This window comes from Leptonychotes weddellii, chromosome 3, assembly GCF_054177405.1.
Source record: "Leptonychotes weddellii isolate Sample4059 chromosome 3, ASM5417740v2, whole genome shotgun sequence".
Classification (NCBI taxonomy): Eukaryota; Metazoa; Chordata; class Mammalia; order Carnivora; family Phocidae; genus Leptonychotes; species Leptonychotes weddellii.
In genome coordinates this window covers 172,568,721-172,588,952 of record NC_138371.1, presented here as the reverse complement: position 1 = coordinate 172,588,952, position 20,232 = coordinate 172,568,721, and the positions used below count along the sequence as shown (strand labels likewise).

Genomic DNA, 20,232 nt, shown 5'->3' with positions numbered 1-20,232 from the left:
TTTTTCCTCTTCATTATTGTTGTCAAACATAATAGGAAAAAACGGAGAGGGGGGAGGTCAGTGCAAGAGTTCAGGGTATCTCAATCATGACTGATTTTAGAAGCGACTTCTGTGACATCCTATGTAAAAGTTAACCTTATTTTTATCCAACCTTAAGGAAGAAAGGGACTCAGTAATAAAAACTGCCCTTAAACTGAGATTGCGAGAAAATTTATATAAAATTCAACATGGCCTTCATTCTGTCATTTGACCAAACAAACCTATTCCTACCTCAAACTAAATCTTACAAAAATAAGAAATGAATATAAAAGCATCAGGTGGTACGAATTCTCAACAAGAGAATGTAACTGACATATTACCAAAGCTGGGACTTGAGTAATTACCAAGTGTCTACAGCTCATCATGAAAAAATAAGCTTAAGCTGCCCAGTAACAAAGTTGAAAATACCATTTCAATAAAAATATCAATTCTACAGTCAATGTATTTGCCATGTCAGGTGCTCTAGTCACTTTCTTGGTTAGAGACACCTTGCATACAAATGTATTGTTTTGCACTATTAGGTATCCTTTTTGCCAATCTCTTCAGTTAATCATTTCCTGGATCTACATTCAAGAACCAGGTCACATTCCCTTTCCAGCTATTTCTATTCATTTAGTATCTTTTATCTTTCATCTGTCAAAAATTGTTTCTCCTATTTTGCAATATCCTTTTTAGTATTCTTTTTGCCACCTCCCCCAATAATCCCTTTTAAAATAATGGATTTTGATCTAAATAAACTGTATCTTGCCATACTTAAAATCATTCTAGGATTTCCAAATTTACAGTAACTTAAAAACTTAAAAATCATTCATAATCTCTTAATAGCTGCTCTTGCAAAATGCATCAGAAATTAATACACAAAACAGAAACACTTCTATTCCCACTAAGACATGTGTCCAAATGAAGGAGTGACCCATGAAGAATTCACGTTTTATTAAGACCAATTGTTTGGGCCACAAAGTTAGACATTGTTTGAAAAAATGATGCCATGGGCTTCATGGACCACAGTTAACAAGAATTTGTTTTCTATCCTCTTCCCATCTAAGGAAATCTCAAATATAGAAGCCAGGAAAGAAAGATGAGCTACAACCCTAAACACAGCCTCCTCCCTCTGATGCAGGAAGAAATGCCTCTTAATCCGAAGGGAATGAAGGTGGGGATGGACACAAGTACTTTACAACTTTTGAAATCCTGGCTTTAGGGAAAACAAAAACAAAAACAAAACTTTATAAACCCTAAAAAAAAAAAAAAAAAAAAAAAAGCAGCATAAGAACAAAACATCGATGAAGAAAAAGCTTTTATACTTCATCAGCATACTATTTACAACTAAAGTTGATAAACCCCTCCACAAGCAGTAGACTAAATAATCACATGAAAACACATGAAGGTACTCTGTAAACTTTAAAGAATGATAAAAGTCTACGGTGTGCCAAGTGAGCTCATGTCTAAGGACACTACATTTGTTGTATTAACTCTTTTCTTTTTAATACATTACTATTTAGGATAGTCATTCTACATAGCAATGATTGACAAGATGGAAAGTATCTTTTAATAGTGGTGAATTTATACATAAAAATACTCCTTCCACGATATGCATTACCAACTTTTTTTAAAAAAGCATGACTTTCTAACAATAATTTATAGAAAAACAGTGTCCTTTAGAAATCATACTTGCTAGAATGTATTTTCTTCTAAATACTGACATAAAGTGAATAAGAATGTTATTTGGCAAAAGTATTTCTAGCCCTATCTCCATGGAAAGATTTTCAAAATTAAGGTCAAGAACATTGACCCATTATTTCTCTGCTCTAGCTGCTTGCAAAAAGCCAATAGATATAGCTAAAATATTCAAAATATGGTACGTTAAAGCTCACATAATGTAGAGAGCTCAATTACACCTAATTTTTGAGGATGACCTGAAACAACTTAGCACAATTATACCTCATAGCTTATATTTTTTAAGGTAAATCCTGCAAGTTTTAAGGGGCTCTTTTTTTTTTAAGTAAGATTTTTCTTACTCTTCTATATGTCTAAATGCTACTTCTTACTTATAGCCACTTAATTGTTAAATGTGGTAATAGGTTCTGTAAGAAAAAGCTCTAGAGTTCCTTCACTCCCACATTCCTACATGTAGGAGAAAAATAAAGACTTCCTGAAACTGTCTTTCGATACTATCATTAACAACTGAAACATTAAACCAAAGAACAGCTTTTTTGCTTTTGTTTTTGTAACTTTTATTTTCAGAAAGTCCAATAAATGAGATCTTGACTTTAGTGGGCTAGATATACCTAGATATTGGACTTAAAAATCAAATGTGGGACTTTCTCTAAAATCATATGTACAATCATGTAATGATAAGACTCGCTAATTTAATTCTTAAACAAGTTCTAATTGTCATTATGACTGCTATTAGTGGTTCAGCTGTAGACGTACAAAACTGACAGAAGCTAAAATTCTCTTTGCCACCAAAATTACAAATGTTAAAAAGTTCAAATATGCACATCAAAGCTGCAGTAAAATTCTAAATTTCTATTTTTACATGCCATGATCCAGACTGTACCTAACAAAACATGGTACATTTATATTGGAAAAGTGGGGTCCCATTTATTTGTAAGAAAAAGCTGGATCTCAGCATTCACCAGAGCAGAAGTCAGTGGCAACCTGCACACAGGCCTCAATTTCACTTCTTGCCAAGAACAAAATAGAGTTTACATAAAAATAGATATGACCCAGGTTACCATATACATCGGTATATGACCAGTAGTATTTACATTAAAAACATTGCATTGCATAATTCAAGGAATAAAATACCATCATGCATTTCATTTTAACTGTTAAGGGGAAGAATGCAGTTACAGACTACATTTGCTTACCATGATTGTCCCGGTTATTTACTAAAGGCAGAATACTCAAAGGTTTCTCGTTTACAAATCTCCTTCCACACCCCGCCATTGACCCAAGTGTCACACAGGGCACACCACTTAGGCCACAAGAAACTTTTGAATACAATATGCTATTACACTGGCATATTGAACTGAAGGTATGGATACATAACCACATTGAAAGGCTGGATGAAAATGTATGAAAGAATCCCAAGAATTCTAGTTCTTCAAATGTAAAAAACTATTTGGATCATCTCAAAGGAGCACTGAAGTCCTTTCAAAGTTTAATGTCACTCTTCAGACAGGTACAGACATAACACATTTCTAGAAAGGAACATTCTTTATCATTCTGCACAAATTAAAATACAGTGCATGAGTCAAAAGGAGCAACGTTAGATGATTGTTACGTTAGAGGAAGTTTTGGCCATTTCTCCTGGAGAACGACTTTTGAGGACCTCTCTGATGAACTGCTCGAGGGCGGGGAAGTAGTCCTGGCACTGCCACGTGTCATTGTGAGTCCCGTCAGGGAAGACGGCCAATCTCTTAGTCCGGGACGGGGAGAGCTCGTAGAGCTGCTTCATCATCACTGGCGGAATTAACTGGTCAGAGAGTCCGGAGATGAAAAGAGAAGGCATTCTGCACTGAGAGATTTTTCTGTAGGACAAGAATTTATTTTTGTAGCACCATAAAGGAAGGTAACGCATCGGAAAGAAGGAAAATAAAGTGCTGGCCATATGCGGTATGCTTAGAAATGTATTCTCCACCATAATGGCTGAAATCCTGTGTGAATTTTCAGAGGCCAAGTGAATAGCCACTGCTCCTCCCAAGGAACGGCCAAAAAGGAAAATTTTTGTCTTGTCAAGGTCAGGTCTAGTCATCACATAGTCTAGCACAGCTTCAGAGTCTAAGTAGAGTCCTTCTTCACTGGCTTCTCCTTCACTTTTCCCATATCCTCGATAATCAACAAGCAAAAGATTAACTTTGAGGTTAACCAACATAAGCAATGCATTCGGTAACCTGTGACCTATGTTGCCTGCATTCCCATGAAAATAAATTATAGTTGGGGAATAGGGCGAATTGTCTCCAGTGTATCTTATCAAAATAAGATTTAGACGCACTCCATCTTTGGTTCTGATGAAAATGTTTTCGTGTGGAATACCAGTGGGCATGGGAACATAAAGACGTGAAGAAGATGGCTGTTCTGGAAAATAAAGCAATACATCCTGGAATTTATATAGAATACCTGCTATTGATACGAATATTAACAAAAGTAAGATAATGCCTCCATACAGATGAAAAGTCACTATTAAAGGTAAAAGAGAAATACGGCAAAGAGCCCAAGACCATGAAACCAAGGCTATTAGCCATCTTTCAACAAAGTTCCACAGCATCCAGGACTTTTCCATGGTCGCTCTCCGTAAGTATCCTAAAGAGAGAGAGAGAGAGAATCAGTAATTCAACATACATTATTTTAAAAGTTAGATCCATGATATAATAAATTATGGTACTAGGAGAATCCTCGGAAGGCTACATCAATCCATCCACCGTTGCTCTAATTCCCCTTGTTCGTTCTGTTCTCAACAGTCTCCTTTCTCCTTCCACTGCTGTATTTAGGAAACACAAATATTCATCAAATTATACTCATTTTTTTAAAAAGTGCTTAATTACTGCCAGGTACTTTCATTAACGCATTCTCCTTGATTTGACAGAAAAATCAGTTGATGCCATGTTCCCAAATTTTTATATAAGGGAATGGACGCTCAGGGGTATAAGTAAACTGCCGTGCTCCCAGCTCCTCAGGTAGAAGAGGCCAGAGGCCAACGAGCATGATCCCAAAGCTGCTCGTGTGCCCACAAGTGGGCTAGGCAGGCTGAGAAAAAAAATTTTTTTTTGTATTGAGGTTTGACATGTAACATTGTATTATTTCCAGGTGTACAACATAAGGATATTTATATATATTGGGAAATGATCACCACAGTAAGTCTAGTTAACATCCGTCACCATACACAGTTGCAAAAAATTTTTTTTCCTGTGATCAAAACTTCTAAGATCCACTCTCTTAAAACTTCCAAATACACAACACAGTATTAATGATAGTTGCCAAACAGTACATCATATCCCCATGGCTATTTATTTTACAACTGGAAGTTTGGACATACACCCGTTTCATCCATCCCTGACTCTGGCAACCAACAATCTGTTTTCTGTATCTATAAACTTGGGGTTTGGGGGTTTTTGGTTTTTTTTGGGGGGGGGGTTTAGTTTTAGTTTTTTTTTTTTTGGTCTTTCTCTGACTTATCTCAGTAAGCATAATGCTCTCAGGTCCATCCATTTTGTTACAACAGCAAGATTTCATTCTTTTTTATGGCTTGGCAATATTTCATTGTCTGTATGTATCACGTTTTCTTTATCCATTCATCCATCAATGGACACTTAGGTTGTTTCCATATCTTGGCTGTTGTAAATAATGTTGCAATGAACATGGGGGTCCACATATCTTTTTGAGTCAGTGGTTTTGTTTTCTTTGGATAAACAGCCAGAAGCAGAATTGCTTGATCATATGGTAGTTATATTTTTAATTTTTTGAAGAACCTCCATACTATTTTTCATAGTGGCTGCACCATTTATATTCCCACCAACAGTGCACAAAGGTTTCCTTTTTCTCCACATCACTGCCAACATTTATTTATCTTTTTGATAATAGCCATTCTGACAGGTATGAGGGGATATCTCACTGTGGTTTTTTGATTTGCATTTCCCTGACAATTAGTGATGCTGAACATCTTTTCATATACCTACTGGCCATCTGTATGTCTTCTTTGGAAAAATGTCTATTCAGATCTTCTGTCCATTTCATAATCATATTGTTTGTTTTGTTGCTATTAAGCTGAGTTCTTTATATACTTTGGAGACTAACCCCTTATCAGATACATAATTTGCAAATATATTCTCCCATTCAGTAGGCTGTCTTTTCATTTTGTTGATGGTTTCCTTTGCTGTGCAGAAGCTTTTTAGTTTGATGTAGTCCCACTTAATTATTCCGTGCTTTTGTTGCCCCTGCTTTTGGTGTCATAGATCCAAAAATCATTGCCAAGACAGATGTCAGGGGCTTATTGCCAAGTTTTCCCCTGGGAGTTTTGTGGTTTCAGGTCTTAAAGTCTTTATTCCATTTTGAGTTAATTTTTGTTTATGGTGTAAAATAGTGGCCCAGTTTCATTCTTCTACATGTGGATATCCAGTTTTCCCAGCACCATTTGTTGAAGAAACTGCATATTCTTGGCTCCTCTGCTGTAAATAAACTGACCATTTGTGTGTAGGTTTATTTCTGGGCCATGTATTCTGTTCCACTGACCTACGTGTCTGTTTTTATGCCAAAATCACATTGTTTTGATAGAGCTTTGTAATATAGTTTGAATCAGGGAGTGTGATGCCTCCAGCTTTTTCTTTCTCAAAATTGTTTTGGCTATTTGGGGTCTTTTGTGGTTCCATACAAATTGCAGGATTATTGTTCTATTTCTGTAAAAAATGCCATTGGAACTTTGATAGTGATTGCATTGTATCTGTAGACTATTCTGGGTAATATGGACATTATAACAATTCTTCTAACCCATGAACAAGGAGTATCTTTCCACTTATTTCTGTCTTCTTCAATTTCTTTCATTAATGTCTTACAGTTTTCAGTGTACAGATCCTTCCACCACCTCGATTAAACTTATTCCAAGGTATTTATTTTTTTTATGGAAATGTAAATAAAACTGTTTTCTTAATTTATCTTTCTGATAATTATTAGTATACAGAAAAACAACAGATTTTTGTATATTGATTTTGTATCCTACAACTTTACTGAGCTAAGGTAGGTTGAAGGCAAATTTTATGAGATGGTTAACATGTTCTAACCAATCAAGGCCAGTATGATATAATTTATTGTCAATTTTCTTTTTTTTTAAAGATTACTTATTTATTTAACTTATTTTATTTATTTGACAGAGAGACACAGCGAGAGAGGGAACACAAGCAGGGGGAGTGGGAGAGGGAGAAGCAGGCTTCTCGCTGAACAGGGAGCCTGATGTGGGGGGCTCGACCCCAGGACCCTGTGATCATGACCTGAGCCGAAGGCAGACGCTTAACGACTGAGCCACCCAGGCGCCCCTATCTTTTTCACATTATAAATTATAACTAAACAAACTAAAGGATAAAATATTTTCTTCTTTACCTGGAGGTTTTCACAGTTAAACAATTTACTTAAATTAACCACTCATTTCTAATACTGTATTATTTTTGAGGAAAAGTTGAATAATTTGTTGTTCACATCCGATTAAAAAGAAATTTCTGATTCCCAGTGTCATGAAATAATGCACAGTCTTTCATGGAGCCCTTAGTGCAGTGTCCTATCCGTGAGTCAGAACATGCTGCTATGATGTGTTGTACTGACAAGACCATAAACACCTGAGGAGTAAGTGTGAAGTAACAGACACAGCATTTCCATTTGAGAACCAGAGATAAATGAAGAAAAGAACTTATTGGAGAAAATTTTTTTTAAAGATTTCTAAAATTATAACTGATAAAATAAAAGACAGAAGAAAAGTGATTCAAGTCAAATTTTTTTGGTTACCAAATAAAAAAGTTAATGCATGCTGTCTTAAAAAGGCAAAAAAGGTGAGACGTGTTGTAAGTTTTCTTACATAGCTGTCATCTATTTACATATTTGCTAAAAAAATATTCAATTCTATTTTACTACTAACCCAACTACCATAAGTTATTCTTAAATTTAATAAATGTTAGGGACTGATTTTTTAAATTTTACTGTATTCCTTAAGCTAATAAATGTGACATTTTCATTCACTGAATTAAACACTGAAAAAAATCATAAAACCAAGTTAAATTAGATTGGCTACAAAGATGAGTTAGATGACTTAATAGATTTGATTTTTCATTATTATCTCACCAAACACGTCTTACTATTTCGCTAAACACAGACTTCCAAATTTGAGTTCTTGTTCAAATGACTCTCTTTGAACATAAACCAACATAGCATTTTTCTGAAGTTTCTCTGAAATCAACACTGCCACCCAGTTGTAGCAAGTTTTATTACAATGAGCACTATGGAAAGCCAGAGAAAAGCAGGTATGTGAGGTAAAACAAAAATTCAAGCCTAACAGTCACAGAAGCAATACCTGAGCAGCAGGTATCAAAAACTGGTTAAAAACCAGATTGAAAGAGGTTGCACTACAGCAGCCAAATAAGCCAATTCATTCAATATTGAAAACTGTTCCAGATCAATAATCAATCAGTGCCTTTACAACCTATGACAGCTATTTATCAACAGAGCTTAGATCAGACAGGGCTACTCTATATTCCTTCAACACAGTATTTAAGTCTCAACAACACATCTGGCCCCCTTAAACTTTTCATCTAATGTTGACTTAATTTTATTTTTTTTTTAATTATAAGTGATATCAATGATTTTCATTTGTACCCAAAAGATATACTGGAGAAATGTGAAAACACACCAGCATTAACTTTTTATATCAAAATAAAAAAATTTTTTGTGTAATGATTAGGATTAGCGGGGTTTGGAATAAAATACAAATATACTAGAGCATTGCACTATTTGGAAAATAAGATACCACTTAAGGTATTTCTTTAGTGAACAATTTTACTGTATTTTTCATGGTTAAAGCCAATCATTTATGACAGTTATCAGAGAGATGAGTAACTCAAACACCATTTATTTGGTGATTTAGTAGAAAAAAAAACACACAGTAAAATTTCATCAACCTAAATTCTGCTCTACCATATATTTCCTAAATAATCTTGTGTTTATCACTTATTTCCAGTCTGAATTTCCTTTTCAGTAGAATGAGAATTTTTAAAATGCCTACATATAAGGCCAGTCAGCGTTACCAAATGAAACTAATTTAAAAAGCACTTACTACATCAAAAACTAATGATGTATTGTAGGGTGACTAACATAACATAATAAAATAAAATTTAAAAAAAAGCATTTACAAATGCTATAGAGATATGTTAACTGTATTTGCTTTTGTGACTAGTATTTCTAGCTGTACTATGTTCCTAACCATGTTCTGCTCAAATTAACATCAACATCAGAATGTACCAAGCAAATGTAGAAATTTGATAAGGCTCCCTATATCCTGGATAATCAAGAGTTGACCAATTTTCAAATCAAACAAAAACTACTAAAATATTTCATATGTGCATATATATCAAATATATAGAAAAAAATAGTCACAATTATCAATTATTCGAACTTTGAAAAATTATCTTTTTAAAGTAGCCCCTTTGATATCTAATTTCAACATAAAATACTGAATTTAAATCTATAAGGCCAAGAACTGTCTTTCTCTTTTTCACTACTGGATCCCTACTGAGTAGTATACCACTTTACATATATGCAAGACTAAAATGTTTTTTAAATGGATAATCCAGTAATATATCTAAACTATTAGACTTCTGAGAAAACATAACTGTATTCTGAGCACTGGACATATATATATTTAGGACCAGACATCAGAAAAAATGCATATTTTAGTCCACTTTTGCTCAGAAATAAGAGGAATTAAATTTGCAGGTTTCCACAAAGCATTCCTGAAAAGTCACCTTAACTAAATGACTTTGTGATAAACAAACATAATCTTATAATTTTAAACTGTGGAAGACAGTATCAAAGTCAATCCATTTGGAGGAATAGCAAATGGAAATCAACTTTAAGGACAGGTGAATAAAAACGGCTCTGAAGTAGGTACGCTGTCTTCTCTTTAATATGCTTTGGCATATTGGTGGTTTAGAAAGAGACCTCTACTCACAGACTGCCTTATTTTTACCTAACCCAGTTTGCTAATAATTTCTGCTCCCTAGTCTGTGTCACACTTCTATGCTCTTAAAGAACTGGAGCAAGCAAACCTAACATAGGGAAGATTTTTTTACTTACTAAACGTGTTGAAACTGTCAGGGGTGCCTGGGTGGCTCAGTCAGTTAAACCTCTGCCTTTAGGGGCGCCTGGGTGGCTCAGTCATTAAGCGTCTGCCCTCGGCTCAGGTCATGATCCCAGGGTCCTGGGATGGAGCCCCGCATCGGGCTCCCTGCTCAGCGGGAAGCCTGCTTCTCCCTCTTCCACTCCCCCTGCTTGTGTTCCCTCTCTCGCTGTCTCTCTCTGTCAAATAAATAAATAAAATCTTAAAAAAAAGAAAAGAAAAGAAAAAAAAGAACCTATCAGCACAATACAATTACTGGAGCCATCTGCTGGCACGTAAAAACAATTTCATATAGACCCAGATGTCATGAAAGGTAATGAAAATGAACAGTGCCTCTAATACAGTCCACTGCCTAGATCCTACAGCTAGTGATATGCAAGTTTTCCATAGATTTTGTCAATAACTTAGTGTGAGTAAAGGGTTAACAAAACCTTTTCTCAGGCAGGAAAAGCATGGCCTCTGGTGAACCTTCTGGTACTGTTTCCCTGGAAACCTGGTAAAGGTGGGACACCAGCTGTTTCTAAGCAACATTTTGTGGGGTAAACTTGACCCCCAGCGGTGAGCTACATCTGGACTGAGCAGACACTGAGTAGGGCTACACATGTCCGGTAGGAAGTGTAGATAAGGCTGCCTCCCAGTGGGGACAGGACTTGTAAGTGGCGTGTTCTCTGCCGAGTCCTGGATGCAATGCCCGCGTGCTATTACAGAAGATGCAGCTCAGTCAGGGCACCTGCTCCCACCACATGTCATCTTTCCACCAGCCTGAGATATTATTTGGGAACAACACACCTGATGCTGACGTGCTGGGTCTTCTATTCCCTATCTTTCAACAAAGGGGACAGAGAGAGTGCCAGGTATGGCCTATCAGATGTTGAGAGTGCAAATATCCAGCTGAATCCAAGACCACTGCTGCTGGTCATGGACAATGAGCAAGGCAACTGATTATACCTCAGAGTGCATTTTATGGGGCAAAACACGAAATGTGTTGCCAAAAGAGATGGATTATCTGCCAGGTTCTTTTGCATGCTCAAATGCATTTCCTGACATTATCTTAGTATCCTAAACCACCAACAGAAATGATGAGTTTAATATATTCAAAGTTAAACCAAAGTTTACACTAACTAGAAGGGTTGCTTAGAGGGAAAGAGCATTAGACCTATAGACAACAGAAACTCAGTCAACCAATATCTTCTCATCTTCCATGCTTCTATGTTATTGTTTTAACCTTATGCCTACATCTTAAATATCTGACTTATTCCCATTTCTCAGTTCTGCTCTTACCATGCTATCACACCAGGTCTCACATGTTAAATGTCTCTAAAATCCGTCTACCTGTGGCTTTAACCACTCCAGGAACTCTCTACTTAATATGTGAAAATCTGATGCATGAGCCCTCATCACGATCTCTCATAAAAATTAAACCTCATTTGCCAATAAATCCAATGGATTTTTCTCCATCCACACTGTAACACCACAATCCTCAGCAACACCAAACACTGACTCCTCCTCAGCTTCCAGTATACTCAAATCCCAGTGTTCCTCCCTCTGATACACCCCCAAATGTAGGTATTTTCCAAGGTCCTGTCCATTTACCTCCTTTCCCTCAATCTCATTCTTTCTCATGGCTCCAACTATCACACTTGTGTATAACTTATTCTAATTCCCTATGTCTACTCCATCTACAATCTCAATTTATCTGTTCCTTGAGTACCTGATGTTCACTGACACCTCAAACTTACCTACAAGTAACCACATCCTTCTCCTCACCTCCCATTTTGCATGCTCTATGTTAATTACAAAAAACAAAAAGCATGTGTAAACAAATTTTTTTTCAAAAACAGATGAAATTCTGGAGTTCAATATATAGTAACATGTAAACTAAAATTTAATTAATGTGTTACAGTTTCAAAAATAAACACATTATTATAACATGCACAGGTCTTGACTTTGAACGAAAAGTCAACATTAAAAATAATTTTGTGCTTTTTATTTAGATGAAGTGATTAGAGGCATCAAATTGATTCTACTAAGCACTTCTCAAGAAATAATCTATTGAGGGGCGCCTTGGTGGCTCAGTCAGTAGAGTGGCCAACTCTTGATTTTGACTCAGGTCATGATCACAGGGTCAGGAGACTGAGCCCCAAGTCAGGCTCCCAGCTCAGCAGGGAGTCTGCTTCTCTACCTCTGCCCTTGCCCCTGCTCGTGCGCGCTGTCTCTGTCTCTGTCTCTAATAAATAAAAATCTTAAAAAAAATAATCTGTTGAAAGCATTACTAATTTCTATTATAATGTATAGACAAAGTAGATATAATTTTCCTTTTAAGAGAATGGTTTTGAAGTATTAGCAACACCTTGATATACTATAGAAGCACTTTAATCATATGACCAGAACTTACAGATCTGGTGATGATCATCTGAGAATTTTATGGTCCCGATTAACTTGTTTTGTTCACCTTTGGTGCTCCATGTGCTTCAGGTATTTAAATATTAGACCGTTATGAGTATACAGTCACCAATTTAAGACTAAAAGTAAAAACAATTTGAAGTCATGAAGCTGTCAGAACCATCATATTGAATACAGTGTGCGCCGAGTGGTAAGTCAACCGAGTGAGTCATAGGCATGCTCACCTATCTCCATTAATCATCTCATGTGCTCCCTCATATATATGTACTTGGAGAATTGCAAATGGTTCCATTTCTAAGGAAAAGTATTTAAATAAATATTGTCTAAGCTGATATTCTAAAAAAAGAGAGACCACTAAGTCATGCCCCTCCTCAATGACACGAGTCCTCAGAACACAACCGCAAATCCCCATGAGCATTCTCAAACCCAGCCCGGGCCACTGAAGCAGTTCCACACTTGGTTTCCCAGCCTCGTCAGATTCCAGTGCATCCTACCATACTATTTAAAGATTGAAGACAATGCCACAAATATGGGCAGATCCTATTATCTGCATGATAGTGCTTGGGCACTAAGACTATTTAAATTTCTTAAATGGATAGTGCTTGTTCTCAAGTAGCTCATGATCTACTCGGTGGTAACTCTCAAGTAACTCATGATCTACTCAGGAAACAGGGGCATATATAACAGGGCATGTCTAACATAAATTGATTTAATTATAGAGGAGATGAAAAAAATCAAAGATCACAACGGCCCTTAAAACAGCAAGAGAAAAATAAAACCACAACTATGTGTCCTTTACAACATAATTTGAGTAATCTCTACATTTCATCATGCTTGGTTACTTAAAGAAACCAAGTGGAAATTTATGCAAACTTTTAAAAACAGGACAAAGCACAACTCCATGATTAAGGATTTTTCTTACTTGCTATCAAATAGCTGCCTATGCCACTTATTTTTATTCATTTAGCACAATTATTCACAGGAACTGGAAGTATTGAAGCATAATCTAAGTAAATACTTGGCAATCACAGTGTCGAGGAAATCAGAGCGGTGGAAATGGATGATCTTTAAGGTCCCTATTAAGCCTCAGATCTTTCTATGCCAGTGGTTTTCAAAAGGTGGTTGCACTGCAGACTCCTAGGAGCCACCAAGACCCTTTCGAGGTTATCTTCAAGATCCATATTATAATTATACTAAGACACTATTTGCATTAATGGTACAAAACCAATGCTGGGCAGGACTGCAGCTGCCTAGGCAACAATCAAGGCAGTGGCACCAAGAGCAGGAGTCCTATTCTTTATCCCCATGAACGCCAGGAAAGGGGGGGAAAGTCAGTTTTACTTAAGAATGTCACTGAAAAAGCTGTAAAAATTGTTAATTTAATTATATCCCAACCAATGAGTACACATCTTTAACATTTTGTGTGACGAATGTGTGACAAAATGGGGAGGACACAAAGAGCACTAGAGCTAGGTACTGAAATTCTGAGCTGTGAGCTGAACTAGCTGCTTTTTTCAGGCGACAACATTTTTTACTTAAAAAGACAACTGACAAACTGTGGTTATTCAGACTTAGGTGTCTGGCAGACATTTTACGGAAAATGAATGTGAAGTTGCCAATAGCTTCCCATGACTTCAGAGACTTTTCTGATGGCATCGTAGTAGTGATGATATTAGCAAATGTGATTTTTGATAACCTTTTTTTTTTTTTTTTTAAGATTTTTATTTATTTGCGAGAGAGAGAATGAGAGACAGAGAGCATGAGAGGGAGGAGGGTCAGAGGGAGAAGCAGACTCCCTGCTGAGCAGGGAGCCTGATGCGGGACTCGATCCCGGGACTCCAGGATCATGACCTGAGCCGAAGGCAGTCGCTTAACCAACTGAGCCACCCAGGCTCCCGATAACCTTTTAAATTATCAACATTTTAAAGAATCTGCCCAACACAGCAAACAAATATTTTCCAAACGACCAATGAATGATGTCACATAATCAGGCATGAGTAAAAATTCATTATAAGATAAACCAATGGATTTTAATGTAACAAAGACAAAAGTTCTTTGATCCAAATTTCAGATTCCACAATGTAACTAACCCTTAAGAAACTACCATATTTGAGTATTGGAGTAATATCAAAGAATATCCATAATACTCCTCTCTTTACAACTACAGGTTTGTGTGAGCCTGATTTGCTTCACACCGTTCACCTAAAACAACCTACTTTCTGAGAATGAATACAGAAACATGATAATCTGCCTTCTATTAAGCACACATTAATGATATTTACAGAAATGTAAAACAATGCCATACTCCTCAAAACAGCTATTTTGGATAAAAAATATATTAACATGTAATGAATTTTTTACTGCCACTTGAAAATGTTATATATTTTATAAACTCCCAGCTTTAATTTCTAACACAGTAAATATCTCTCTCTATAGTACACATATACAAAAACACTTTGGCATCCTTGATAGTTCTTTAAAATGTAAAGAGGTTCTGAGACCAGAAAGCGTGAAAACCACTCTTCTATACTGCCTAACTATATAACCTTCCTATCTTTTTCCTCCAGAAACTTGTCACCTTCAAATTTAAGAACGATGTACTACGGGGGAGAACTACATAACTATCAAATCATCCTAAATACCCCAGAAGTCGACCTGAAGACTGACAGAACGAACTCCACAACTAAAGGGAAAGCAGAGGCCACATGGAAGAAGATTCCTACAGCTGGGACTTCCAGTATTATGGCGAATAAAGTGGGGCAAGTGGACTTCCTTGTCTCGTTCCTGATCTTAGGTGAAAAGCATTCAGTCTTTCACCACTGACTAGGACGTTACCTGTGGGTTTTTTCTATATACGTATGGCCTTCACTATGTTGAAGTATATCCCCTCATACCCACTTTGTTGAAAGTTTTTACCATTAAATCAGATGTTCAAATTTTTCAAGTGGTTCTTCTGAATACTGAAATGATCTTATGATTTTTTTTTTTAAAGATTTTATTTATTCATGAGAGACAGAGAGAGAGAGAGGCAGAGGGAGAAGCAGGCTCCCAAGGAGCAGAGAGCCCGACGCGGGACTCGATCCCAGGACCCTGGGATCATGACCTGAGCCGAAGGCAGACGCTTAACCATCTGAGCCACCCAGGCGCCCCTGATCTTATGATTTTTATCCTTCAATTTGGTAACGTGTTGCATCATGTTGACTGAGAATATTGAACCATTTCTGCATCCCCAGAAAACAATCCCTGAAACTAATGTAACACTGTATGTTAACTATAGTGGAATTAAAATAAAAAATAAAATAAAACCAGAAAAATCCCCCCCCCAAAGAACGATGTACTACATTAATTTAAATATTTTGTGCATTATCATATATACAGGTTGCTAAAGCTTGCTAGATTCTGGAAGAGAAATATCTTTAATAAAAACACCTAGCATTCTTCAGGCTCCCAAGGATCATAAACAGAAGACAGATGACAAACTCTGGAGAGAGAACTTTCTGCCTAGGCAAAGGCTGTGTCACTCTGGGTGAGGCTTGTACTCCGTGAATGCTGCTTCACACATTCTCAGATCACTAGTCAAGTCCACATTTAAATGTGCCAACCCATTTTGAATGGGTATTCCCACATATCACTTTTTTACCTTGGGTCTCGGTTTCCAGATTTGCAGAAGAAAGCTGTTACCTGAATAATCCCTAAGGTCTCACAAAATCTATTTTATAGGTGACAGAGAAAAATTAAAGGTAGAGTTGGAAAATAATCATTAGATTATAAATAGTCTTTGCTATCTAGTACAGTAGAAGGCTGGAGAGTCCAGTTATATGACTTTAATAAGTAACTGAAAAGTTAACGAGAGAGGTAAGTATGCACCAAGATTAAAAATGAGTCTAGAAATCTCCGATGTGCAGATACAGTGATTTTATATTTCAGTTGAGGTTTGTGAAATATTTTATTCATCATACATTTTCAGTCTCCTTCCCACACCACTACTGTCAAAGTAACATATTTTTAAAGCATACACAGTTAAAGTTGTAGAAAATAACTTTGGCTGAGCAACCTTCCCATAAAACATAGCATGTTTTAGGATTGTGTAATTACTGGGAGGGGAGAAAGGAAAGCCAGGAATACACAAGGAACTATCAAGAGTTTTTATGAACTCTGAAAGGTCTTGTTTTTGCTTTAGTTAATGGAACTCACGTTAGTCTCTCCAATAAAAAGTAATGTACATGATGGCAAACACTACATTAAAGATTAATTTCAAGTCTAGAGTAACAACCACCATCAATGTCCTCCTTGCCAAAAATATTATCACTTCCCTCTGAAGTTGGTAACCTATTCAGATCAATTCTTTTTCCAGCTATATTTTATCCACAAATTACAAAGAAAAATAACTTAAATATATCAAGAACTAAAACTCCAAACTATGTGAATGAATATATTTTAATTATCATTGCCTCAATAACTAGCAGAGTAAATCAGACAAATACGTTATTCTTTCAATCATACTTAAAATTATATTTTAATAAAGGTTGGAATTCTCACACAAAAAAGTAAATGCTAATTAACCTAATTATTTTTTAATCGCAGATGTTTATATTGTATTACACTGTGTATAGTGATTTACTGATTCTGCCAAAAGTACAAGGTCTTTGAAAAGTACAGAAGATCTTTACCTGTACGTGAAAGACAAATTCCCCCAAACAATCTGATTGAAGGTTCACCAACTGTATACATGCAATGGAAAAAGTCCTCAGTCATGAATGTACTATTATTTTTAAAGGCCCTTGAGTCCATCTCAAATTGGTAATTTTGGAAACAGCTTGTTTAAAAATAAAAACTGATCATTCGTTAAAAAGCATACCTCCAAGTGACAGAACCACGAGCAGGTTCAAGTGAAGGCTGTAAAACGTAGACAGCAAATTCGTGCGTCACTGCTAACAGCCAGATCATAAGGGATCTAGGAGTATCCCACGCTGCTCATCAAGAACTCTGAGGGAATTCAGTTTCCAATCACATTTCAAGTAATACAGAACTCAAGTTCAACCTTCCTGCATCAACGTATCTCCTTTTCTTCTAAGCAGCGGGAAGTTAAGAAATCATGCCAGCTGCACAGCTGACGTGGAAACACAGCGGCTATCAGTGTGCTGGAGACACCACAGAATGAATTCTCTACTTCCCTAATGGGTACCCACATGTCATCAATAATGAAAAAGGGTGTATTAACAGTCCTCTGGGACAGATGAACAACAGCGGCCTATGGAAATGTTGGACGGGAACTGAATCGTTCAGAGAGCATTCTGAACTGGGATTTAAACCTGCTTCAGCAGGTATCTCGGACCTATGTACCAGGCAGCCACACAGATGGCACTTTTGTGCTTTCCCCTTTACTGGAAGCGTGGAAGACTTGGCAAATGCAGTCAACTCTGACAGAACAAAGACGACAGATCATTGTCACTATGGAAGCCAATCACAATTTGTTCTGAGATTATAAATATCTGTAAGAAAAATTGTTTAAAAAGATCCACAAAGGCTAAAAATGCAAACAGTAATGTGAGAATTAAGACTGATAATGAACTTCAGGAAGTTTCCAACTTACGAAGGGGGCACTGTTCTAGACACTTCACTATAAACTAGATGGATGAAACTTAAAAATTATTTTCTTATTATAATTCTCAGGCTAACTCACTAATGCACAGAGTTCACGTCCTAGAAATACTACACCTTTGCAACTTTAGAATGTATCACTGTAGGAGTTAAGACCTATAAGAAATAGTAACATAAAATGTAATAATTCATTATGAAGTGTGCCATTTGAGGGGAAAAACATCTTAATTAGAAGAATTAGAAAAACTAGAACCCTTTTTGGTCTAAATCTAAGAAGGGTATCTATGGGCCTCAGGCATTCCTGAGGTGATAAAACAAGAATTAGAAAGATTTTAGAATCTGAGTTATAATTGAGTCCTAGAGTAGTGAAAAACAGAGAAACAGAAATAGATTCCCCTGAGATGAGAAACAAGAGAGGGGAGATCATAGGAAAACATTAGGCTTGACAGCTTCCTGAACCTATCACACTAAGTGATACTGTTAACCCAGAACAACTTGGTTCGTAAACCCTCTAACTCAGAGGGCCAGGGGCCGGAGGTGGGCCTGAAAAGGCAGGCGAGGCACCAGGATCCGAAGGCAGAGAAGCCAGGAGCTGGCTTAGACTCATCCTCTCAAATCAACTACCATGGGAGGCAGTGTGGTGCAGTGGAAAGAGACATGTTTTCCGGCTTGGTCTGTTATTACCTAGGTAACTTTTGCCAGCTCACTTAGTTTCTCTAAATATAGGTTTCCTCATAAGTAAAGGGGAGATGAAACATGTAATTGAAAAACTGCTGGGATCAAATGTAATAGGTAGTGTGTTAATGCAGCTGCGTCTGTAAGACAGAATTTGAAGTATTTTATGATCCACCAGAGCAGGGTAAGTGAAGTAAGTACAACTAGAAGTTCTGTTAGACTTGGATTAAATAATGGATAAGACTCACCAGAGAATACCTGAGTATTTGCAGACAGGAAATAATTAGGGCAATGCCTCATTTTTCTGTCAAAACCCAGCTCAGGTAGCAACTCCTTCAGAAAGCCTTCCCTTACTAACCATCCCATATTCTGTAGTTGGCACACATTTACGTGGTGGCACTTACTACTACAGTATAATTAATTCATCCGTCTTACACAGACTGGGAGTTCCTTGATGACGGGGACTCATCTATTCGATTCTGTATTTTCAGAAGACAGTGCCCGGCACATAGTAAGTCTATCCACGATTACTGAATTGAGCAGTCTGTGTTTTAGGTCATTATGAGATGGTATGACACGGTAACAGCAAACTGTTACTTCCTGAAATGAAACTTAACTTTTCAGTAAAAGACATGTGATTAATCAAGCATGCACACAAAGAAGTATTAACCCGTGCCAAAAGAAACCGCGAGGGGATCCATGAAAATAGAACATCAGAACTCGAAGCCCGTATCGTCTTTCGCCTTTCTACTCCATTACCACTACCTAGCAAACCTACGCTAAACAGCTGCTGAAAAAAGATCTGGTTTTTTTTGTTTTGTTTTTTTGGTCACGACACCTTGGGCAGTAACACTACTGATGCATTTTGCAGAAAATAAATGCTGACAGAAATCCACAGCAAGATGGGCTTCGACAGTGCGGGGTGCGCTCGCGCTGTTTCCTAGACGCCCCAAACTTCCTGCCGTGAAACCCGCAGGTCGAAACCTGTGAGTGGCAGGTCCCCGCGCCCTAGCAGCTGGGGATTTTTGGTTCACTTTTCCTCCGGGCGAGGGAGGGTGGGGGCGGGGAGGGGCGGTCTCCCAGTACCGGTCTGTGCGCGTTACTGGGAACACCGCGGACCATTCCGACACCGGTTCCAGGTCCGGTCCCCGCGCGGCACCCCGGGGGCCGTCGGTAACCGGCGCGCCTGCGTCCACGCTGGGCGCCCCTGTGGGCGCCTCCCCCCGCCCCCGTCCGGATCCCGCAGCCCCGAGAAGGCCCCGCCGGCCGCCCCCCGCGTCCCCCACCCCGCGGGAGCGCACCCGGCAGCTGGGCGGCCGCGCACCGCACTTACTTAGACCTGCTCGCAGGCTGCAGAGTCGGCCGCGGAGTCGGAACCCGGCGCTGCGCAGCAGCGTCCCCCCTCGCCGCTTCCGTCGCTCCTCATCGTCCTCCGCCAGCCGAGGGGCCGCCGCCGTCGCCACGGTCTCGCCCGGAGCTCTTGCGGCGCCGCTCTCGGCTCCTCCACTTCCGGCCCACGCTCGGTGTCGCCGGCAAATCTCCCCGCCGGCTCCCACATCACCTGCTCTCCTCTCCGCCTTCCTCCCCGAAGTGGGAACCCGACACGCCCTCCGGGGCATGCGCACAAACCGCAGTGG

General features: G+C 38.1%; 1 protein-coding gene across 2 annotated transcripts; it reads right to left on the bottom strand.

Moving 5' to 3' along the window:
* Positions 1–957: 957 nt before the first annotated feature.
* On the bottom strand, positions 958–20,202 carry ABHD13 (abhydrolase domain containing 13). 2 transcript variants are annotated; one of them, XM_006740851.3, is made up of 2 exons: positions 19,929–20,202; positions 958–4,347 (listed from the first exon to the last, which is right to left on the bottom strand). In XM_006740851.3, exon 2 carries the CDS (start codon positions 4,325–4,327, stop codon positions 3,314–3,316), a length of 1,014 nt encoding a protein of 337 aa, XP_006740914.2. In that variant the 5' UTR covers positions 4,328–4,347; positions 19,929–20,202; the 3' UTR covers positions 958–3,313. The 2 variants fall into 2 exon arrangements, with proteins under 2 accessions (XP_006740914.2, XP_081671327.1); XM_081815201.1 differs by lacking the exon at positions 19,929–20,202 and adding an exon at positions 19,031–19,658.
* Positions 20,203–20,232: the final 30 nt, after the last annotated feature.

Coding starts and splice junctions, on each gene's coding strand:
- ABHD13 (XM_006740851.3), bottom strand. CDS start 4,327: ATGGAAAAGTCCTGGATGCTGTGGAACTTTGTTGAAAGATGGCTAATA.